The sequence below is a fragment of the Vulpes vulpes genome, chromosome 5 (assembly GCF_048418805.1).
Source record: "Vulpes vulpes isolate BD-2025 chromosome 5, VulVul3, whole genome shotgun sequence".
Taxonomy (NCBI): domain Eukaryota; kingdom Metazoa; phylum Chordata; class Mammalia; order Carnivora; family Canidae; genus Vulpes; species Vulpes vulpes.
Window position 1 is genome coordinate 111,209,367 of NC_132784.1, and position 23,936 is coordinate 111,233,302.

The window sequence follows — 23,936 nt, forward strand, 5'->3', positions numbered from 1 at the left end:
AAAGGATAAGCAGGTCAAGGGGAAAAGAGGAATCAGTGATGGTGACAAGGCTAAGCAGCTGGAAAAATTAGAGTATTAGCAACAGAAATAAGTAAATCAAATGGCGAAGATGGTACATTAAGACATGTGTCATGTTACCGGAAGTTTAAAAAATAAGATGTATGTTGGATCATTAAAATAGTGTAACTCCCAGTAATGAAAATAGTAAACATTAAAATTGCAGCAATTTTTTTTTAATTTTAAAAAATACACAGCCAGGCTTTCCATCCGGTGGCAACCATCAGCTCAAAGGTAGACCAAGATGGGTGCTTACAGGTACATCCAGGAGCTATGGAGGAAGAAGCAGTCTGATGTAATGTGTTTTCTTCTCAGGGTGCACCATCCACAGGGCCCCCCACCCAACCCGGGCTGATAAAGTGCATAGACTGGGGTCCAAGGTTATGTCATATGTCAGGTTCATGTCCATCGTGGTGGCCACAAACACCTGGTTTCTAAGGGTGCTACGTACAGCAAGCCTGCCCATCATGGTGTTAACCAGCTAAAGTTTGCCCAAAGTTTTCAGTCTGTTGCAGAGGAGTGAGCTCATGGGGGCTCTGAGAGTCGCGAACTCTTCTTATTGAGTCGGTGAAGATTCTACGTACAAATTCTCTGAGGTTATCCTCATTGAGCCATTGTGTAAAGCTATCAGAGGGAATCCTGACACCCAGGGGACCACCGAGGCGGTCTACAAGCACAGGGAGATGTGAGGGCTGACACCTGCAGGCCACGAGAGCCATGGCCTTGGAAAGGGTCACAAGTTCCACCACCCTATTGGCGGGTCTCTCCCTGCGACATGGAGAAGACGCAATACTCTCCAGCTCTACCGTTACCACTAACATAAGTAACGTTTGCAAAATTCTTACCTAAAGAACAATGTAGGACAGCCATGTCTGCTTAGAAGTGTTCTTTAATTTGTCTGTGAAAACTAGCTGTCTGCAGATCGTTCCATGAAGGCATTGTCAAATTATGAAAGTTAAAGCGCAATAATGTTTGAAGACTGTAAGTGATGGTATATCATGTTTGTAATAAGATAAACACTTTTGTCTTTGCTTTATCTTATTAGAGAGCTTATATGTCAGTGTTTAAAATGCTGTTTCGTATAATAGGTGTAAAATAAATTCTGTAAAAGTGGAATGCAGAAGCTAGCCATGTAGATTGGTTGGTGCATGTGATGAATCCTACAGCTTCATTGGAATGATGTGATGCTTTGGTTTACTCTCAAAAGGCTGTTTTTAGGAGTTTGGTAGGAACAAGGCTTTTATTTTATATATATATATATATAAATTTATTTTTATTGGTTTTCAACTTGCCAACATATAGAATAACACCCAGTGCTCATCCCATCAAGTGCCCCCCTCAGTGCCCGTGGAACAAGACTTTTAAAACTGGATTTTGCTTGAAAATGTGAAGAATATCCTAATCTTTAATCTTGATCATATGCAGAATGGTGTTAACTAGGAACCACACTTTTAGGTTGAATGCAATATTCCATTTATGTAACTGCTGCTTTGGAAACATTAGTTTTTTAAAAAATCAACATTTTTTTAAGAGAATTGCATAAACCTGTTGCAAGAGGGTTCTCTTAAAAATGAAAATAAATCCTGCTTAACCACAGCAAACCTGCCTTGGTCTCCACAGTACCATTGGAAGGTCACATAAAAAGTGGAGGCTTTTGGTTCTATCCCATGATTCCATGGGATCTGTAGAATACTGAATTTCATACAAAGCAGTCAGTTAATGGTATTTACTCTGGTCTATATGAAAACTGATGGAGGGGCACCTGAGTGGCTCAGTAGTTGAGCATTTGCCTTTGGCTCAGGTCATGATCCTGAAGTCCTGGGATCAAGTCCCGCATCAGACTCCCCGCAGGGAGCCTGCTTCTCCGTCTGCCTATGTCTCTGCCTCTCTCTCTCTCTCTCTCTCTCTCTCCCTCTCTGTCTCTCACGAATAAATAAATTAATTAATTTTTAAAAATGGATGGAAATTGAACATTCGGTAAATGAGAAGAAAGACTGTACCTTAAGATTCGTAAGCTAGTAACCAATGCTAGAATTAGGAAACTGCTAGCCATCAGACAACCTTTGAAATGTGAGGAAAAATTAAAGTTGGCTTTGATCGTAACTTTAAACACTTTATCCATGTTCTTTGTGGCAATTATGAATCCACTGGCCACGTTAGGGGAAAAAATAGGGTTGGCTTTAAAAGTACATCATTGCTTATTCTAAGTCCTAAGTCATCTTGGGTCAACCCACTTATCCATTCCCATAGGCTATTGAGAAAAGTCATGTAGTTGGTGTCAGAACATGTCTATAGTTTCCAATCTAATCCTTATGTGTGTTCTTCAGAGTCATTTTTCTCATTCTTACTCAAATCCCTCAAAATCCTTGCCATTCCATAAACTTGGCAGCCCACCAATTGAGCCCACCTTGATGTTAAGCATGCCACCACATTCTGTTTCCATTCTGTCTTCCAATAGACGAGGTTTCTGTTTCCCAGGGTGAATCTGAGTAAGCAGTAAATATAGCAGAGGAATCACCCCAATTCTAAGTTTGCCAACTTAATTCATAGTTTGATTGCAAAATCTAATTGCTGGTTTCCTTGAGCCAGTTTTTATATTTTTTCCAGGGGTCTTAGGCTCAGTTAAATGACTTCCTGAAAACAGGCTCAAAACCTCTTGAGACCTAAATTCCTTTCCACTCAAAAAAAGATCCTAAACCATACATATATTTTTGTGTGTAGACGTTGTTCAACTAAAGGCATAAGTGTTTATTAACTAAAACATATACATATATACAAAACACTTGTTTGTAAAAATTGGAAATAAAAAAACTGAGTAACATTGACCCAAAAGAAAGGGCTCCATAGGGCTTCTTTAAAAGTCTCCACCATGGGTTGAATCATGGCCCCCAAAATGATGGAAGTCTTAATGCCTAGTCCCTGTCAATGTGACCTCACTTCAAAATAGGGTCTTTAGAGATGTAATCAATTTAAGATGAGTTCATAGTGAATTGGGTGGGCCCTAATCCAATGTGACCAGAGTCCTTATAAGACAAGAAGAGACACAAAAGCAAACACGGAAGGAAGAGAGCCATGACAGCATGGACACAGGGATCACCAGGACTCCACCACAAGCCAAGGAGTGTCTGGAGCTACCAGAACCTGGGAGATTCCTTCTCCAGAGGCTGAGGAGGGAACATGGCCCTGTCAACCCTTCCATTTCAGGCTTCTAGCCTCCAGAGCCTTGAAAGAATAAATTTCTGTTGTTCTAAACCACCCACTTGGTGATGACAGCCCCAAACTAGTAGAGTCCTCTTGAGCACTCAGAGCAGGAGAGGAGCAGTAGATGTCTAGTTTTGTAGGTGGGGTGGATACTACAGGACCATATCACTACGGAGACCCACACACTGCATCACGTTACCCATTAAGCAGATGGGGAGATTAGGAGCATATTAGTTCAATAACTCTGTGTACTTTTTCCTTGATTCGGGGTGACCACAACTGTTATCTTACCACTCTGTGATGAAGGCTTAAGTCTCATTACCAGAAATAAGGAGGTGTTATCCAGCCCACTTCCCTCGCCATCCCATCCCCACCAAAGAAACATGTTCTTCTGGGCACCTCACCGCACCCCTTCCTCCCTGGTAAAGGCTGCTTGGTTTCAGAAACCCAACAAGCTCACAAATTGTCTGTTCTAATATAAAACAAAAAGATGAAAGATAAAACTTCAGCTATAAATCAAGAATGAGCCAGGCGAAGGGGCATGAGAGGGGAAAATGAGTCAACTTACCACTAATATGGGATAACCGTTACAAGCATGGATATACCCTACAGGTCATGGCTTTCCCAGCTCAAAATATTAATAAGACGCTTGGCATTACCTTAAAAACACTCTCACCTTCTCAGTTTGATAAGAGAAGAACTAAAGTCCTCTTGGCTATTGATTAGTAGGAAAATTAAAAGTTTGAGTTGTGTAAGTTTTCAGGGGAGATTACTTAAGTTGCTGGCTACTTTTTCCGAGTTAAGTTTTAATTCAGCAAACATGTATTGAACACTTATCGTGAGTCAGGCAACCGGGGTGCCTACTGAAGACACCGAGAAGTTTTTCAAGGCCCTTCTCTCAAGGAATATGCACACCAGGAGGAGAAATCAACAAATCATTAAAAGGATGTCCATCGAAAGATGAATGGATAAAGAAGATGTGGTTTATGTATACAATGGAATATTACTCAGCTATTAGAAACGACAAATACCCACCATTTGCTTCGACGTGGATGGAACTGGAGGGTATTATGCTGAGTGCAGTAAGTCAATCGGAGGACAAACAGTGTATGTTTTCATTCATTTGGGGAATATAAATAATAGTGAAAGGGAATATAAAGGAAGGGAGAAGAAATGTGTGGGAAATATCAGAAAGGGAGACAGAACATAAAGACTCCTAACTCTGGGAAACGAACTAGGGGTGGTGGAAGGGGAGGAGGGCAGGGGGTGGGGAGGAATGGGTGACAGGCACTGAGGGGGACACTTGATGGGATGAGCACTGGGTGTTTTTCTGTATGTTGGTAAATTGAACACCAATAAAAATTAATTTATTAAAAAAAAAGGATACTGATATTTAAAAAAAACAACTGCAGTGTAATAAAGGCTCCTGCTGGAGGGCGTAACAATAGTAGTAGTAGTAATAATAATGTCAAATAAACTGTATGTTTTACGTGCATTAGGGGAGGAGAGAGAAAAGTGTGCTTGGCTCCCTCTGGAAAGATAAAGGGCACCGGCCTGTCCTGTTGGCACACCCCTATTCGTCCAAGGAGGACAAAGAGCCAAGGGAGGGAGAATGGGTCAGCAAGGGAAAAAACAGTCTGTGCCAAAACCTAGAGCCTTAAGAATTCATGTCGTCTTTGGAGAAATGCAAACAGCACAGGGGAGCTGCGGGAGGGTAGGAGATGAGGCCAGGGCTGTGCCTTGAAAATGTGCGCGTGAGCCTCATTCTCTGAGGCAGGTGTTTTCAAACTGGTGTCCGTTAACACAATGGGGGGATTTTGAACTTGTCTGTAAGAAAACATGCGTGCGTGTGTGCGCTCTGCTTCGAATATGATCTAAAACAGTTCTATTAACATATTCGGACCATCTGGAAAACCACCTTACAAGAGAGGCAGTGCCAGTGATTTTAGACTTCGCATTTGCATTTATAATAACATTTGTACCAATTAGTGCCTATCTGATCGGAGCCTGTCACATAGTGAGAGTGGTGAGCGCTCGGTGACTCTTAGCTGTCTCTGTGTAGTAGCATCCGTGGTCCCCTAGCATACATCTCTCCTTCTTCCCAAGTAACGAAACCCCGAACCCTTAGGTGGGCACCCAGCTGTCCAGAAAAAGAAAAACAAAAAAACAAAAAACAAAAACATTGCCCAGTCTTGCTTGAAGCTAGCTCAAGTTCAAGTCATTGAATTGTAAGCAGAAATACCTTACGGCAGCTTCCGGGAAACTTTCTTAAAAGCGAGGTGATTTTTCTCTATAATGTCTGTAAGGTTAAGTTTGCAACTGTGTTCTCCATCGATTCCTAACCGATTCCATTAATTACTGATATAGGTGAATTAACGTTTTCCACTGGGATTTCAGATGTCTGTTTTTTTTTTTCTTCTACTCGCTTTAAATTTCACCTTATACATTTCAAGTTCCCATGTTGGGGAGCAATATTAAAATATTTGAATCATCTCAGTGACCATCATTTACTAGAGAAATTTCACATGACTTCCTCATGTCCATTTGTATTTAGATTTATAATCATTTTGGTGCCAAGTCGCACTCCTAAAAAAAAAAAAAAAAAAAAAATCCAGCCTGACAACTCTTGGCTTTTAATTACAGCATTTAGTCATTTATGTACACAATTCCTGATCTATTTGGACTTAAATTTCCATCTTGGTTTGTTCTCTCTGCTTTCCCCATCTTTCTCCCATTTTAGGTTCTTTTTTTTTTTTTTTTTTCCCATTTCCATTCTTATCCTGTACTGGTTTGTAAATCATACTCTCTTACATAATCCTTTTAATAGTCATCCCAGACATGATGACATGAATCTTAATTTATGGGTATGTCATGTTAATTAGGGTCTTTACCCTTCTCTTGGGCTATAAAAGAACCTCAGGATACTTAACCATCCTACCCCTTTGAAAGCTCAATGCTTTATTATGGTGCATTAAATATTTTATTTTCCAAATTGGTTTTCTATAGCCTTTATTCATTTAGATGTGCCCACATATCTACTACTTTCTCTGCCCTACATTCCTTCCTGGTCCTACATCTAGGAACGTTTCTTTCTGCCATAAGTACATCCTTTAGAATTTTATTTAGGGCAGAACAGACTCTGCTTTTTGTTTATCTGTCTGAAAATGTCTTTATTTTACCACGTACAGAATTTTAGGTTGGCACTTACTGTCTTTCAGGATATTGAAGATACTCCACTGTTTTCTGCTTTCCATCATTACTGTTGAAAACTCAGCTAAAAATGTACTGATCACTCCTTTGAATATAATAAGTCTTCCCTCAATCTGGCCGCCTCAAAAAAAATTTTTTAACTACTTGTTATGGAATATTTTAAAACATGTTCCTAATTAGAAAGACTCATCCAATAAACTCTTTGTGCCCACATCCCAGCTTCAACAATTATCAACACTTTGCCACTTTTGTGTCGCCTCTTCCCACACATGCAGGCTCTTATGCACTTGTTTTAGTATTTTATTTCATTTTTACTGGAGTATTTTGGAACAGATACAAAATATCAGCTCATGTCTTTTCATCTGTAAGCACTTCAACATGTACCTCTAACTGATAAGGACTTCATTAACGTAAGCACCCCCCATTATCACAACTAGTAAAATTAGCAAAACGCCTTAAATCTTCGAATACCCATTTTCGCTGAAATTTCCCACTTGTCCCACTGGTGCTTTTCACAGTTGGTTTGTGGAAATCAGGATCGAAAGAAGCCCACACATCACCTTGGGTGCTATTTCTTTTAAGACTATTTTATTACAAGTGGCCCTCCCTTGGGTTTTTCTGTCCTTGCTATAGATTTGTCAGGAAAACCAGATAATTCTTTAGAGAGACCCCCATTCTGGATTGGGTTTTCTCAAGTTGTTGAATCATTTCTTCACATTTCTATGAATGGTCAGTCAAACCTAGAGGTTTGACTAGATTTGGGTTAAATATATCTTAGTAAATATATTTCTTCGGTGTATTCATGGTGAATAATATGCTTGCTTTTCCCTTTCTTAGGGCCCTAAGTGTGAACCACGGGCTTAAGGGGTGTTGGCTGATGCCTCCATTCTGAAGTATCCCCTCGACCTTCCATCTAGGGTGTTAGTACCCCTGAGGACTTTGCGTAGGTCTATGACTTCAATGGAGGTTTTTAAATGATGGTTTTCTGGGGTGCCTGGTGGCTCAGGTCATCATCTCAGGGTCCTGGGATCGAGTTCTGCATTGGGCTCTCTGCTCCGTGGGGAGTCTGCTTGGGATTCTCTCTCCCTCTTCCCCTGCTTGTGCTCTCTCTCCCACTCAAATGAATAAGTAAAATATTTTTTAAAAAGATTTCATTTATTTATTCATGAGAGACAGAGAGAGAGAGAGAGAGAGGCAGAGGAAGAAGCAGGCCCCATGCAGGGAGCACGAGGTGGGACTCAATCCTGGGTCTCCAGGATCACACCCTGGGCCAAAGGTGGCGCTAAACCACTGAGCCACCCAGGCTGCCCCAGTAAAATCTTTTTTTAAAAATAAAATAAAATGGTTTTCCTACTGCTATCGTTCCTCCTGATCTAGTAGCTCCAAGACTCCTAAAAAAACCTTTCCTTCATCTACTCTTTCATCGCCGTGAAAATATAGTTTATATAGGAAAGACAGTTTATAGTTTATATAGGAAAGTGTAGATGTGTGATCCTTTCCCTTTGTTAATTTTCAGGGTAGTGAGTCGCTACCTAAGCCACCTCCAAATATAATTGATCTGTAGAACCTTTTCATAATGATTCTTATGTCTTTTTTTAAAAATCAGCTTTATAAAGGCTTAATGTTTGTCCAATAAAATTCACCCATATTGAGTACACAGTTTGAACAATTCTGACAGATGCAAACATCTATGTAAACACATCACGATCAAGATTAGAACATCTCCAGGACCCCCAGGAACTTTTCTCTTGTCCTTTCAAGTCCATCTGTGCTCCTTAGCTTGGCTCCAAGCCGCCTGTCTGCCTTCTATCACCTTGTTTACCTTTTCTAGAATTCTCTATAAGTGAAGTCACCCAGTCTTTTGTATGGTCATCTTTCTCTTCTCACAATGCTTTTTTAGATTAATCCATGTTGTTTCATGTATCAGTAGGGTTTTTTTTTTATAAATAGCTTCTTATTATATGAGCGTATTCCATTTTATTTCTTAATCCATAGTTTTATTGGACATTTCATCCTTGCATGAAGTAGATCAGCCAGACTCAAAAGGACTCCTCTGCAGATCTCTGGGCCCTCTGCCCCCACCGAGTATTTACCACCTGTCTGGTTCTCTGTTTTATACATCCAGCCACCCAAGCCTGCCCAAACCCCATTCTCTGGATCTTCAACTCAAAGAGACAGTAGAATTCTGTTTGGGTGCCCCCTTCCTGCACCACAGCCTGGAAACTGCATCCAGGTACTAATGTGGGGCAGTCACAGAGTTCACCTTGTTTGTATCTTATCTCCAGGGGATCACAAACCTTCATTGCCTATCTTCCAACATCTGAAAGCAGTAGTTTCATACATTTTGTTTAATTTTCCAAGTTTTAAGGGAGAAGGGCAATTCTCATAGAAGTCCATCCTTCATGGTGAAAGCAAAAGTCTCTTGCATCTTTTTGACAAGATTAAAAACAAGATAAATTAGGTTTTTTTTTTCAATCAACTTTACTGAGGTATAATTTATATACTTTAAAATTCACAGTTGACGTCTACACGTTGTTGGTTTTGACAAATGTATGCAACATATAATCACCACTTCTGTCTCCCCCAGAAAGTTCCTCATTCCTTTTTTGCAATCAGTCTTCATCCACACCGCTCAACCTGGGCAACCAGTTATCTAATCTCTCACTACAGAGTAATTGCATCTGTCCTAATATTTCAAATATGTAGAATCAGTTTCTCTTTTGTATCTGGTTTCCTTCACCAGTATCATGTCTGTAAAATTTATTGGTGCCATTATATGTGTCACTGTTTGGGTTTTTTTTTTTTTTTTATTGCTGAGTACATGTTTTCATTTCTTTTGGTTAAATACCAAGGAATGGAATTTCTGGGTCATGTGTAAGTATATGTTAAATTTTATGGGAAATTGCCAAACTCTTCTCCAAAATAGTCATACAATTTTACATTTCCAGCATCGAATCATGAAAGTTTTAATTGCTCTGTATGATCACTAACACCAAGAGTGGTTTTGATGCCTTTTTAAATTTAAATTTAATCTAAATGTAGAATAGAAGGTAGACATCCTTGCCTTGTCTGTGATCTTACAAGAAAGAATTCAGTCTTTCACTATTAAGCATAATTGCTAGTCATCAGTTTTTCATCGATATCTTTTATGAGACTAAGTTCCCTCTTGGTCTTTGTTAAGAGATTTTACCAAGAAGGAATTTGGGGTTTTGTCATGTCTTTTTTCTTTATCTATGGAGCTAATTATATATTTTTCTCTTTTAGTCTGTTCAGATGATGAACCACATTGATTTATTTTTTAATGTTCAATCACCCTTGCATTCTGGGGATAACCACATTTGGTCATAATTATCCTTTTTACATATTTTATATATTTGATACGATAGACCATGTCTACAATCCTTCACATTTATGATCATGAAGAATATTGTTCTACAGTATTCATTTCTCATAATGTTTTTTTCAGGTTGCAGTATCAGGGTTAAGCTAGCTTCATAAAAAGAATTGGAAATATCTCCTTTTCAATTTTCTGGGAGAGTTTCTATAAAGTTCATCTTTATTTCTTCCTTAAATGTTTGGTAGAATCACCCAGTTTACTTTGTGGGAAGACTTTAACTACAAATTCAGTTTCTTTCATCTGTAATAAGGGTATCTTGTTGATCTATTTCTTTTTAAAGGACTGGCATTTTATGTCTTTCAAGGAATTTGTCTTTTTCATCGAATTTGCCAAATTGTTGGTGTAAACTTATTTACAATATTCTCTTATTAGCTTTTTACTGTCTGTAGAATCTGTAGTGATGTCCCTCTCTTATTTATGATATTGACAATTGCTGTCTTTATTTCTTTGTTACTTTTTTTTTTAGCAGTTAGACTTTATATCCCTCAGAGTCATTTTACATATCTTTGTTTTGCTTAGGACTCATTGAGCTTCTTGAATCTGGTACTCTGCCCGGCTGATGCTAGCTGCCTTGTTTTTCTGGACTTCTACCTCTGTCTCCTCAACTCAGGAATCCATGCCTTGCTGCTTTTCCCTGCCCTGTGGCCTGAAACCTCTTCCCAGGCAGTAAGCTGGGGCAATAATAGGGATCGCCTGGTTTGTTTCTGCTCTTTCAGAGACTGCCATCCTCTCTACCTGATGTCCAATGGAACAACAACAACAAAAAATCATTTCATAAATTTTGTGTCTGATTTTTAAATTGTTTCACATAGAAGAGTAAATCTAGTTCCTATTCCTTTGCTAAAAACCAGGAACTAACTTTTATTGTGCACCTACTATGCACAGACACTTTTCATTTATCCTTTCATTCAATTCTGTTAGAAGTCCTATGCTGAAGATACTCTGAACCCTTTTTACAGATGAGGAACCAGGGGCTTTGACAAATTAATGAATAAAGCCATATACTCTATTAAATGACAGAATTATTTGATCTCAGTTGTCTTTGACTGCAGAAGGATGCTCCCTCCAGATAAAAAAGAGAGACAGGAAAGTGCAGAGTGCAAACTAATAAAATCCATTCTGTAAAATTTATTTTAATCATAACCACTTTAACGAGCAGTTGAAACCTCCCCCTTTCTCTCAGGATGCAACGTAAGAATGACAATTTTACATTTCCAATCATTATCTTTGCTGGTTTTCCTTTCTTGTCTTTTAGTGATATTGTGGGAAGATTCCCCACATTCCTGGCCATTCTGGTTATAAAAAGGCCAGTCCACTTAGAAGTTCCAATCTCACATACAATTTAAACCCTTCCCCCACCAGACTCCAAAGGACTTGGAGAGGGAGGGGGATGAACTAACTGCTTTATCATTCTTCCTTCTCCAACACCTTGGGGTGGAATGGAGAATGTGGTCTTGTTTTGTATACTTCTCCTGTCTTCTTAATATCTAATCCCCCTCCCTGTCTCCTCAATATCTAATCCCTTCCCCATCTTCTCCGTATCTAATCCTTCTGAGGTTGTGGGATCAAAGGGAAACAGAAGAGGCACAGCTCTTCCTATATAACTGTTGCTTGTGTGACCATTAGTAATCTTGTCCTGACCAGTGATGTTCTATGTTTTCTGCTGTCCTCTGCTCTTACAAGGTGTTTTCATGAGGAAGTTCTCCTTCGGTCAGATCTCTCTGTCCGTACTCCCTCTGGCCCTACCTGAGGTTCAGTGCTCACTCTGGTGAAGTTATTACCTTATGTGACCTCAAGTCTTCCATGGTTTCTGCTTCCTTATATAACCCCTCTGCTCCTTCACATGGGGCCAGGAAACTGCTCAGATCCTCTTTGGCACTCTCAAAGGGCCAAGTGGGAACTAGGATGGGTTGGTCACCATTTCCTTGCACTCACCACACTAAGGCTCATTCCTATCCTCCAGCCTTGGATTATTTCTGCAAGCCTCCCTTCTCAGCTCTCAAGATGACATGGAGTAACCAGCTTTTCTAAGAAATCCCTCACCATCATGAGTCCTGGTGGCAGCAAAGGGCTGGAATGGGAACTCTTCTATGGTTCTGTTGGTCATCAAGTCTAGCTGCGAAGTGAGCTGCCAGTCTCTGCCTGTGTAGGCACTCCATTCTCTAAGATGGTGTTCTTGGAACCCCACCCTATTCATTTAAATACTGGAGGTGAGAGAATTACCTGTGGGAAGGCTGGAAAAGGAATTACCTCCTACTGAGAGAATAAATAATGGCCTTCCCTCTTCCTCTCCCTGGTAATCTCTTTATAATAGCTTGTTAGCTAGGTGATGACTGTGGATAATAGGGCCTGTTTAGCTCTTCTCAGTAATCTCTGGGGGGATTAATAGGCCATACAGATGGCAGGTCTCTTTAGACAGTAGAACAAGAGTGCCTCCTGTTTTCTGATGAAGCCCCAGGCAACAGTAAAGATCCCACTTAAAATTCTGCTCTATAACCAATAGTTCAACTGGTCTACAGCAGTTGCCCAAACTCTGATCACAAAAGTTGATTTAAGGTTCATTGTACCTAATTCTGATGTCACAACAGAAAATCTTAATAAGCTCTGAAGTACACAATATGGATAAAAGCCTGAGAAAAGTCAGTATGGTGTGCAAGAATGCACAATTTAAAAAAAAAAATTACTCTCCTGCACAAAATGTGCACAATCTCACTCTCCCCACCCCACCTCCAGGAGAAGAAAAAAAAAAAAACCCAAAACCAGAAAACAAAGAACGGTCCATTCTTTTGGGGCCTGGCCTGATTTCTAAGAAGTCAGAACGAGCATGGTAGGTAGGGGGAGGGGTGGGTATGACAAATGAGGTGGAAAGAGAGAAGGGGGTGGGGAAGGAGAGAGAAGAGAACACAGTAAAACAATCCTTGCTTTCATTCTTGGCTCCCATAGACACAGCCCAGAAGGAGCACTATGGGCCCCATTAGGGGACTGCTGGATGCTGGCAGGCTTCCTTAACTCACAGAGCTATTTAGAGATCTGGGATTGGTGCCCATGTCCAGGGAGTTAGCATTCCTGCCCAGGGGAGGTGGCATGGGAGAGAGCTTTCAAGTGTATTCAACATTCTCCCCCACAGCCTCTTCCTCCCCACTCCCTAACACCAAACTCCTAAATTTCCTGAAGAAAAACAAGCTCATTAATCCAGACTCAGCCTGACATAGCAAAAGATACAAGCAGCATTCTCATGGTGAGAACTCTGGGTTTGTAGGTAAGTGCTACTCACCTGTCCTTTTTTTTTTTTTTTTTTTTTTTTCACCTGTCCTTTAGACTATAAAGCAAGCTGTCTTAAAAGGTCTTTCTGGGTCCTGAACTAATCCTCCCTTTTAACACTGAGCTTTTTCCTGTATTATTATCACCAAAGCTCCATCAATAGCAATCCATTTATATCCTGGGGGCATGTTCTGAAATAGTATTGCGAAGGACTCAAAGAAGAGGAAGGTGCATCCTGCCTATGCATGTGAGAGTTCCCAGGAGGAGGAAGCCAGTGTGGGCTTGGTCATCAAGGTACAAGAAGGATAGAAAGGACCAGAGGTCTGAGAAGATAGGTGAGCATGTCCAACCCAACTGGGGTCACTAGTGCTGCCCAGACTGCTGGTTTGAGACACCTGCCTTGTTTTGTGGCCAGTAGGGTCCTACCCTTCCCATGTTTGAAATGTTGACTGTTCAGATTTAGTGTGTATTATTAGACTCTATAGTCACAAATCTGAAAGCCCCTTGGGAGTGGGAATGGTGACTTGGTCACCACGACTCTCAGCACTTAGTGTAGTACCTAGGACCTGGTAGGCTACAGGCTGCATGGACCCATTCATTGTGAATGAATGAACCAAAAGGGGTCCCAGAAAATGGCTCTGTCCTAAGTCCCAGATCCTCTCCAGACCCTTGTGCAGGCTTTTTGGAAACCTCTAAGGAATAGTGGAAGAGACTCTCTTATTAAGTGATAATGCCTTATATAAGTAAAGTGTTTCTATTGTTTCCCCCCAAAGAGTTGTTCATATGCTTGATCTTTATGGCAATCTGATTGGGACTACATAGGGAACCTACCATCTATCACTATTTTATTGGAAGGACACTAAGCCTCAGGAGAACAATTTTACCCTCAATTCTCTATGTCACCCTGGGAATTCATTAGTAACAGGGCAAAATTTCCCAATGGTGTGACTTCATCTGAGTGGGCAGCTGTTTCAGAAACACACAGGATTCAAATATTGAAACCTGATTAAAAGCCAAGGGTCAGAGTCCTCCCATCTTGCTCTATCAGGTTAGTCATGGTGTGTGAGAGACTCTCGTATTATTGTCTGTAGACCATGAAGAGGATGGAGAGACACATGGTCATGGGCCCTCTGTATATGCACTTTGATTTGGAGAGGAAGAACACCAGGTGGGCAGAAGCCAGACTCAGCCAAAGACTGCAGAGATTAGAGCACATCTGCCTGTACCATATGAAGCTGCTGACCCAGGAGCAGAGACAGCTCCAGAAAGAACTGCAGAGGTTGCAGCAAGGTGAGGCCTCTGGGACTGGGGAGAGGCAGGACAGGGCAGCAAGCCATCACCTGGCTGAGGCCAGAGTGGCATCCCCGCCTCAGGACAAGGGCTCTTTCAGAGACCTGGATATCAAGGAAGCAAGAACTTAACCCGACCTGGATTTGAGGCTGCCTGCCCTCCCACCACCCTCCTCCCTGAGTTACACAGCTTCCCCCAGTAGCTCAGCAGCAAGGCTTTTTGAGCTAATACTTCTCAGGCTTCCAGTTACTTCTGTGTTTCAAATGAGCTTTCTCTTGCTTTAGACCTTTGTTTTCTTTTTACATTATTTTCCATTCTGCTTTCCTTTCACTACATCTGGGTTGATGTGGTTTCATCTCTATGCTTGGTCAGCATTGATTGAGCAACTGTTAATGTGCATGTCACATTAAGAAAGGGAAGTTTAAAAAAAGATCCCCAGGATTAGCAACCACAGAGCAATATCCTCATACTGACAGCTGCCCTCTGATGGGGCTGAGCAAGAGCATCTGACCATTTTCAACACTCGCCAATGAGATTGAGGCCCTTCCTACCTTCTGTGCAAAATGAACTTCTCAATCACCTTCCTATGTGTGTTCACACTAGAGCCTACAGATTTAGCTTAGGTCAGAAAATTTCAAATAAGTAATTGTGTGGTATATCAGTACTGTGTTTTCTTGGACTCTGAAGGCAAAGGCCCAATGTTTCTGCTGTTTTCCCAAAGAGGCCTCTTTACCTGTAAGCCATGTGCTCATATTCTTTATAATAATGTTCTTCCATAAAACCTCCTGTCTCCAAATAACCCTTTCCAAGTGTATACATCACTCAGAAGACCATCCAATTCATGGAGATAAGCAAGTAGTTAAGTAGTGATAATGAGAATAATGTAAGCTAAAAAACTGGTTCTGGTTAGTAGCTACTGATCATCATGGAACAAAGGACTACACGCTGGTGTCCAGAATCTTGGACCTTCCAGAGCTGCTTACACCAGTCAAAAAAAAAATGGGAAAGAAAACTCCTCTACTTGATGATCCCATTAAAACATGGTGGCTAAGAACACAGAATCTGGACCCAGACTGTCAGTGTTGAAATCCTGATTCTCATTTACTAGCAGTGAGGCCTTGGGGGGCTCACTGGACCAGTCTGTGCCTCACTTGCCTCCAAGTTAAATAGAAATGATGTTCCCCACTTCATGGAGTTAGTTGAGGATTTAGGCACTTGGAACAGTACCTAAACACACAATAAGTGTTAGGTAAGTGTTTACTCTGATCATTTAATCAATCAATAGGTCAATCAATCAATAAAAGATGGTTACAGGATTAAAACTTCTACTGCTTTGTTGACAACTACAAACTAGCACTGGGTGTTATACTATATGTTGGCAAATTGAATTTAAATTTTAAAAATATTTTTTTTAAAAAAAGAAAGAAAACCGCAAACTAATTGTACGATTTGTAGAAACTACATCCATCATTAAAATAATTAGATTTTGCTTTACATCAAAATTCAGCACAGAAAGGACCCACCCCAGCTCTGGGAAACTATAGGCCCTTCTCAATAAAGGCAGGAATCAGGACTCAGAAGCTCTGAAAATGCTAGAGCATGTTCCAGAGGAAAGCCAGGTGTCGTGATTCAATGTAAACCTGTTTAGGTCTACACAGCTAATATATGGGTGCAAGAACAAAGAGTAATGTCCAAACAGCTGGCCTGGGAATTATTTCCCACAGCTTTGGGTCTGAAGGAGGATTCTGAGCAAGTAGCTGAACTTCTCTGCTTTCTATTTCCCTGTCTGCAAAAATGGTTAAAACAAACTCCAATGAGCGCTCATAGACTGGAAAAGAACCTTAAAAGCCATCTAATTAAATCCCACTTCCATTCTCAAAAGGACACTGAAGACCATATACCTACTTTCAAGGAGAGGGTTAGGGGAGGTATGCAGAAGGCCAGGCCTGAGGTAGCTGGTGTTCTGGCTGAGTAGCAAGTTTGCCTCCATGACAGGTGGTATGGGAAAGTCTGGACCAGGAGGCAGAAAACTGATTCAGGGGCCTCCGTCTCTCTATCCTTTAGAAAGTCATATTCTTTCTGAGCCTCAGGCTTCTTGACAGTACAATGAAGGGAGAGGGGGGGAAAAATAAGGGAAAGGGGATGAAATAATATGTATTACATTTCAGTATTTATCAGGCATTGCACTAGGCAGTATTTTTCCATGATTCATTTACCAAAATTGTTACTGAGATTCAGCTTTATGCCAGTTGGTAGATTATCTAAAATTCATATTCCCAGTCCTCATCTGTAAAGATTTGGATCTTCAATTAGGCTCAAAAACCGACATGTTTAACTGAGGTGATACTAAGGCAGATTATTATGGGACAGGTATTTTGTGGACCAGACTTTACAAAACAGTATTACAGCCACTCTGATAGACACAGGATTCTAAGTAAAAAAAAAAAAAAGATCTGCTTCCTGTATATGCTCACGTTTAAAATGGAAGGTAGCTGTGCTTGTGAAAAATTATGACAGATGCTAATTGCTGGGATGGTCAGTGGTTGAGCGTTTGCCTTTAGCTCAGGGCATGATCCCGGAGTCCTTTGATGGAGTCCCACATCGGGCTCCCCATAGGGAGCCTGCTTCTCCCTTTGCCTCTGTTTCTGTGTCTCATGAATAAATAAATAAAATCTTTAAAAAAAAAAAAAGAAAATACTAATTGCTAAATTAGAGTTATTTCCAAAGTAGGGCAGGAGCATAAGAAGATTCCTATGTCAAAGGGCCTCAGGTGAGATCTCCCAAAAGAAGCAGTGTGCAGCAGAATCCGGGAGGAGAATGGGGCAGGGGGCAGCACGGTTTGCATGGAGGACACGTGGGACACACCCAGGCCAGAGGGAACAGTATGTACAAAGGCGCCACATGAGCATAACTTGCTCCAAATAGCCTGGTACTGAGGAGGGTGAGGGGCGAGGAGAAGGTGAGGCACGGTGTTGAGGCAAGGCCGTATGGGCAGTGTCTCTGCTCATGGAGAGTTCCACAGGTCTTACAAAGGAGTATAGTTTTTCCCTCCACGGTCTGGCGGTGGGGAGATGACATGTTCACCCTGGCTGCAAGGTTTAAGAGAATCCCCAAATTCAGACCTAAACTAGAGGATTGGCCAAGTGAAGAGAATGAGTATTTTGAGATATTTGGAAAGTAGAATTGTCAGAGCTTTGCAAATAATTATATGTCCAGGGCCCAGAGTCTATTGCCTGGCACAAAGTTGGTTTTCAATTATCCTTATTGAGTGGGACAGCTGGACACATACAGGTGCCGTGTGTCCACATGGGAACACGGAGGACAGATGTAGTGTCAGGAAAGTTATGTTCATTTCTGAGCCTGTTGACTCAACAGGGCCAAACTGCAGAAGAATGGCCTGGTTGGGAGAAGTAGCTTAAAATCTCTCAGCTTATAGGAAACAGATGAAGTTCTTACATGGAAAAGACACACACACACACACACACACACACACACACACACATTCAAGGCAACAACAGGGGAAGAAGGGCTCACGAAAGACAGTCTCTTGTCTTGACTACCTCGCAAAGAAGTGATCAGATGAAGCAGTGTTAGGAGTTTAATGTGAGTTCCAGTCCCCTTATCTGGTCATATTCCCTCTGCCTGGTGCCTGCTGACCCCATGCACAATCAGGGAACTTGCTCCCAAACCAGCGCAAGACTTTCAACCCCAAGTCACCAACTCCTGAGGTGTCCTGAAGGCTAACCGGGTCCTCCAGAGCAGCCATGACTACAAGATGCTGAAACATTTACTCAAATTGTGAAAAACCCACTTAATCGTACCCGGCAGTTGCAACTCCTGGGTCAGGCGAGTAGGAGGTCACATAATTGAGGTGAATGAAACAATAGGGCACCATCTCCGGGTATCGCCCACACCCAGTTATTTTGTCTTGAAAACGCAATGCTTGCCAAGTAAGACATTCAAACAAAACCTCCACGGGCCTCCAGCCAGTTTCAACCTCTAATCTCAGTATTTCTAAATCCTTGTTAACATGTTCTAGGTCAACACTGGGGAGCTGCTGTATGTTTTTCTGTCTTCCCCCGTCCTGCCAAATCCGTCTTATGTGTATGCGGTCTGAGAGCGTTCGTACGTTGCTTCTCTGCTCAGAGAACCAGTTTCCAGTCCAGCATCCTTTCTGTTCTTCTCTTACTAGATTAGTTTTTAGGGTTTCCATCAGAGAGAACCACTAACTGACTGTCTTATTTATTGCCTCATGGTTCTGGAGGCTCCAAGTCCAAGATCAAGGTGTCTGGGGGACTGATTCGCTCTGAGGCTCTGAGGGAAGGACTACTCTCAGGCCTCTCTCCTTGGAGTGCCAGTGGCTGTCTTTCCCCTACATCTCTTCACCACTGTCCTCCCTCTATCTGTGTCTCTGTGTCCAAATTTCCCCTTGTTATAAGGACACCAGCCATGGATTAGGGCTCCCCCTAATGACCTCCTCTTAACTGGCCTATCTCCTTAAAGGCCCTATCTCCAAATAAGGTCAAGTTCTGAGGTGCTGTGGGGTTAGGACGTCAACCTATGACTTTTGGGGAAAACAGAATTCAACCGGTAACACTTTTTATTGACTCAAAGCAGATATTATCAAGAAAAAGCTCTCCTCTTATTTGGGGAATGAAATTCAGAAGAGACCAGAAGATGTCCTTGTGCCCTCACCACCAGGAAGGCAGAAGCACAGAGTGCCACAGGCTAATAAAGTTAGGTGAGAAAATGCTTACTACCCTCATGGGGATGCTACTGAATCCTCCTTCCCACCTCACCTCCCTGAAAAATCCTCTCCCTAAGAAAATGCTGCCTTTCCTCCTTAAGCAATGAAGCACTTCCCCATAGCTTGACCACCTCCTTCTCAGCCACTTCATCACCTCAGCCAATTAATTCCACACCAAACGTGACCTAACAACTGGGAAATTCCAAATATGGGCCTTGTTGCTAGCTTTCACAGATCTTTCTTCTTTTTACCTCTTTCCCCAGAGCACTGGCCACCAACACAACCCAAGAGATATATAAATCCAAGACACAGGTGCCTCCTTTCCATCAGGCTGGCCTAAGGGACTCCGTGAAAAGCAAAGAACAGTCACTACCTCCAAACTACAAGGCTTCCCACTTCACAGCCGAGAAGATACAAGCCCGAGAGAAAGACTGCCTAAGGCCCCCGAAGGGCAAAGAGTCCAACAAGGGCATGTCTACTCTGTGTCAGGATGGAGATGTCTCCACCCACACTGTAGATCAAGGCCCCGGTTCCAGCCCAGCTGGCGAGAGTGGAAGAGCACACGTTGATGAGGCCACATCGGAGGATGCCAGCCTAAAGCCAGACCCCCAGGCTGGGAGACAAAGCCCCCTAAACCCCAGGGAATGTGCAGGAAATTGGAAAGGCGAGTCCACAACACCTACCTTCTCAGAGCTGTTTGCGAAGGTCAGAAATGCCCACTACCTCCGGCACAGGGTCCCCCCTGAGTCTGAGAGATTGCTTACTATCGGGGAGATATTCGGGCATGAGGAATCCTTGCAGCCCAGGGCAGCCCAGGAGCATGAGGACACGGTGAGCACCCTCCGGCCCTAACCACCCAGGTAACCTCACAATAACGTAGATCGTACTTACTAAAGGGATGCGCTCCTCAAGAAGCTGCAGAAAGTAGTATATAATGTGTGTCGATTTTATTTTAAACCCTCGGGCCTTTCTTTTTTTCCTTTTATGGGGATAGAATCTTTCACTGAACGAGCAAGAAGGGCATATGACAAGTGAGGGGAGAGACAAATCTTCTGAAAACGCTGTAAGCGGTGCCCACGTGTTGCTGATGCCACCAATTCTGTGCATCTCCACTGATGACTAGACTTTTCCCCAAAAAGAAAAATATTCAGGGTCCTGCTTACTTTGGTCGCCCCTTTTCTTATAGGAGGTTCTTATGGTGCCACCTGCTGGCAAAGGACAAAGGTCTTCTGTCCTCACTGGAACGGTGGGCATAGGAGCATCCTCAGAAATACACATCCTCGTAGGTGCTAGAAATAAAACCTGCTCCCTGAAAAAAAACAAAAAACAAAAACAAAAAACAAAAAAAACCTGCTCCCTGAAGGGCAAGAAAAAAATAGGATTTTTTTAAGACTACCAGGCTTGCTCTCGTTAGGGTGAGAACAACACTCTTGCCGATTTCTACATCCTAAGCAGGAACAGAAGTCCAATGTTTCTTTGCAATTTGTAAGAACACTGTCATTTCTGATGGGTTTTTTTTTTTTTTGCAACCTATCATATTTTAGAGATGTAATATATTCTTGGATCTCACTGAATTCATTAATAAGTACTTGTGAAAAGCACTGATCTGTTAATTATTTCTGGAGTAAATTGTTTATGTTGGTCAAAAAAAAAACAAAAAAAAACCCAACGAAGTCTTTCCTTCCTTCCTTTCTTCCCAGGTGGCTCCACTTTGGTTTTCTCATTCCTGCTTTCTACCCACTCAGAGCACACTTTCTGGATCCTAATAAAGGAAGAGTAAACAATTTGTATCACCTCCTCCAACATTTCCTCCCCAAGAAGCAAAGCAACCGAGGAAGGCAGGCCGGGGCCACAGGAGGGATTCACGGACACTTACTTTATTCCCACGGGCCCAGGCCCTGGCTAGCAGGCCCCACAGTATAGAGAGCCCCCTGCAAAGTGCCCCAGCCCCTTATTGTATGTCCTTCCTCCTTGTTTCCTGCCTAAACCCTGTCTATCTGCATTGCAAGCACACTCCAAGGGGGAGTTTCCCAAAGGATCTGTCCCGCTCCTCCAGGGCCTTTCGTCCGGGCCAAGCCACTGGGGATGTGGCCTCAGCCTGGGCCCTGCTCCCTGCGCACCATCAAGCCCCCACCCCAAGCACACCTGTGTTGCCAACTCAAGAAATAAACATTCTGCACGGTCCTCGCTGTGACCGTGCTTGTGTCTTCGCAGGTCAGAGGGGCCCAGGCCTGCCTGGCCTTCCCACTCTGGGACCTGATACACCCTCTTTCAAATGATGTGTCCTGCGCTGCCCCAAAATTGTGCATTACGAACCTTCCATCCACACAGATTTCATGTTCTTATCATTTAGTCCAATATGTGTTCCTCCTTCGATACAATAGATGAGCACTTTTATTGGCACCACTCAACACAACCAGGCGAGAAGCTGCTGTGGGGGCTGTGGCTGCCCTAACTCATTATGCCCTAAAGGACGGGGCAAAGCCCTAGTCTTCCCAAGGCACACTGAGCTCCAGGACAGCTTGCAGCGAGTCAGCTTCAAGTCATTCATTCCTCCCATGGTCCCCCCTGGGGATCAGTGTGCTCCCCAAAGGACACTGGGCACTGTCCAGAGACAATCTGGTGAGGTGGTTAAAACACCACTGTATTAAACCTTTGCAAAAGCCTCTGAAGGGTAAGAAATCGGTGAGACAACTGCTTCCATTTTACAGAAAAGAAAAAAATTGAGGCTCACGATAAGCAAAATCTCTATACAGTAATGTGAATGAGGACCAAGGGCCAGGATACTACTTTCCTGTCCTATCTTCTCTCTCAGAAAGCTGGGGTGGGGGGCGCTGACACAATGTCCAGTGGCTTATGCCCTCATTTTCACTTTGAAATACTTTCTTACCCTATAACTGAAAATCGTATGCAATAAAATTAAAAATAATGAGAAGGAAACACTCGTACTTCAATTTTGAGGGAACCTGACATTTTTTTACTACATGCATCATTAATTCAGAGGTGTATTGAGGAAGCAGTCTTCCCCATTTATACCCCTTCCCCCTGCCGTAAGGGAAAGGGGGCTTTCACCTCATCACCTGAACCCATCCAGCGGGCAGGGAATCCACGCTCCACCGGGAGGGAGAGGCATCTAGAAAACTCTGAGATGGTGGCTCAGCCTGTCACCCAGGGTCCCACGGTGGTGCAGGCTGCTGAGAGGGACCCCAAAGGTTCCCACAGCCCTCCATGATTGGGTAAAAGTTGTGACAGCCCCTCTGAGTTGTGACAGCCCCAGGCAGAGGGAGGGGAACTTGAGAGGTCCACCCCCACTCCAAGAACCCCCGGGCCAGAGGAGCCTCTGTGCCAACCAAACAGAAGTCAACAGCCCCACATCACCAATGACAGCCGGCATAGCAAGACCTGCCAGAGACATAGGACTGCAGCTGGACCCCCAGCCCTGCACAGGCGTTTGGATACAGAGGACAGAAGGAGGGAGATGGGGAGGCCGGGCCTCAGGCCTCATGCTCGTGCGGAGCCCAAGCCACACTGGGGTGGGGAAGGAGGGATTTAAACCAGTCAGGACCCTAAGGAATCATATCTCACGTGGTTGAAGAAAGCCCACCAGAAACAAAACTGGGAAAACAGAAGCAACTGGAAGTGACTGGATCGGACTGCGATGGTATCAAGCAAAGCTGGCAGCAGTTCCTGGGAGAAAAGCGCCCACCCCATGCGTGCACCTGACCACGCCGGGAGTTCTCAGCGGGATCCAGGTGGAGCAGCATGGTGCTGAGATGTCTCAGATGTGGCTGGGGATGTGGCCCACCTGAGATGTGTAGGAGAAAAGGTCTGTTCCTAATTAGATGTTATATGAACCAAATGCAGGTTCTCCCGCCGTCCCTCCGGGGCGGAGAAAGCACTACTGTCCTGGGTCCCAGTAGCCGGCACTACCTAGGAACTGCAGATGAAATCGAATGCAATTGGTTTGATTACTTTCAATCGCTCCAGTTTAATTCCATTCAGGTTGGGCTGTGACGCTGGGCAAGGGAGAAACCTTCCCGGTCAAAGGGAAACACATAATAAAGACTCCAAACACACTTTACACGTGTTGCTTGGAATCACACCCAATACTGGTGTGGGGCTTCTCGACTCCACGTTATTTCTATTAAAATACTATTCCAAAAACATGTGGTAGAGAGAAAATGTATGCAAGTTATCCGTGAAGATATGTAATTACGCAATCCGCTGCTGGGAAATTTGTGCACACTCTTGCTGAGGTCTAACCTGGAGTGAGCTGCAGGAAGTGGGAAGCAGGTGCCTGCAGAGCCGTCGCCAGGGCTCAGCCTCTTTCTCTCTCAGCTTAAGCTTTAGCCACTAGGATAGCATGAGCAGAATGAGTGATTCCAACAGTTATTTCAATATGATTGCACAAAAGATTAGATAGAATTTTGTAGAATAGGTATAAGAATTCATATTTGAGGGGCACCCAGGTTGCTCAGTCAATTAAGCATCTGCCTTCAGCTCAGGTCATGACCCCAGGGTCCTGCGATCAAGCCCCCACATTGGGCTTCCTGCTCCGCAGGGAGTCTGCTTCTCCCTCTCCCTCTGCCTCCTCTCCCCTACTCATGCTGTGTCTCTATCTCTCAAATAAATAAAATCTTTAAAAAAAAAAAAAGAATTCATATTTGAATGGTATTTTTCCTAAAGAATTTCCCTTCATTTTTTTAGGAGGTCCACACTCAAACAAATACATGTACAACACCCTCCTAACCCAGTGCTCTGTGGTCCCAGGGG

General features: G+C 43.0%; 1 protein-coding gene and 1 pseudogene across 3 annotated transcripts; both read left to right on the top strand.

The window, feature by feature from the left end:
- Nucleotides 1-301: 301 nt before the first annotated feature.
- LOC112914566 (large ribosomal subunit protein eL15-like) lies at nt 302-875 on the top strand (annotated as a pseudogene).
- An 11,910-nt stretch (nt 876-12,785) lies between these two features.
- On the top strand, nt 12,786-23,817 carry CCDC190 (coiled-coil domain containing 190). Of its 3 annotated transcripts, XM_025991265.2 has the most exons (6): nt 13,002-13,124; nt 13,278-13,461; nt 14,218-14,416; nt 19,034-19,157; nt 19,427-19,994; nt 20,864-23,817. In XM_025991265.2, exons 3-6 carry the CDS (start codon nt 14,221-14,223, stop codon nt 20,927-20,929), a joined length of 954 nt encoding a protein of 317 aa, XP_025847050.1. In that variant the 5' UTR covers nt 13,002-13,124; nt 13,278-13,461; nt 14,218-14,220; the 3' UTR covers nt 20,930-23,817. The 3 variants fall into 3 exon arrangements, with proteins under 3 accessions (XP_025847049.1, XP_025847051.1, XP_025847050.1); XM_025991264.2 differs by lacking the exon at nt 13,278-13,461 and having other exon boundaries at nt 12,786-13,124; XM_025991266.2 differs by lacking the exon at nt 13,278-13,461 and having other exon boundaries at nt 12,917-13,124; nt 19,427-20,023.
- The last annotated feature ends 119 nt before the right edge of the window (nt 23,818-23,936 follow it).

What these genes read in the sequence shown, in the direction of transcription:
- CCDC190 (XM_025991264.2), top strand. Translation starts at nt 14,221, where the DNA reads ATGAAGAGGATGGAGAGACACATGGTCATGGGCCCTCTGTATATGCAC. An exon ending in ACTGCAGAGGTTGCAGCAAG is followed by an intron (nt 14,417 to 19,033) that starts GTGAGGCCTCTG and finishes GACTCAAAGCAG; the next exon opens with ATATTATCAAGAAAAAGCTC. An exon ending in CCCAGGAGCATGAGGACACG is followed by an intron (nt 19,995 to 20,863) that starts GTGAGCACCCTC and finishes CTTTCTTCCCAG; the next exon opens with GTGGCTCCACTTTGGTTTTC.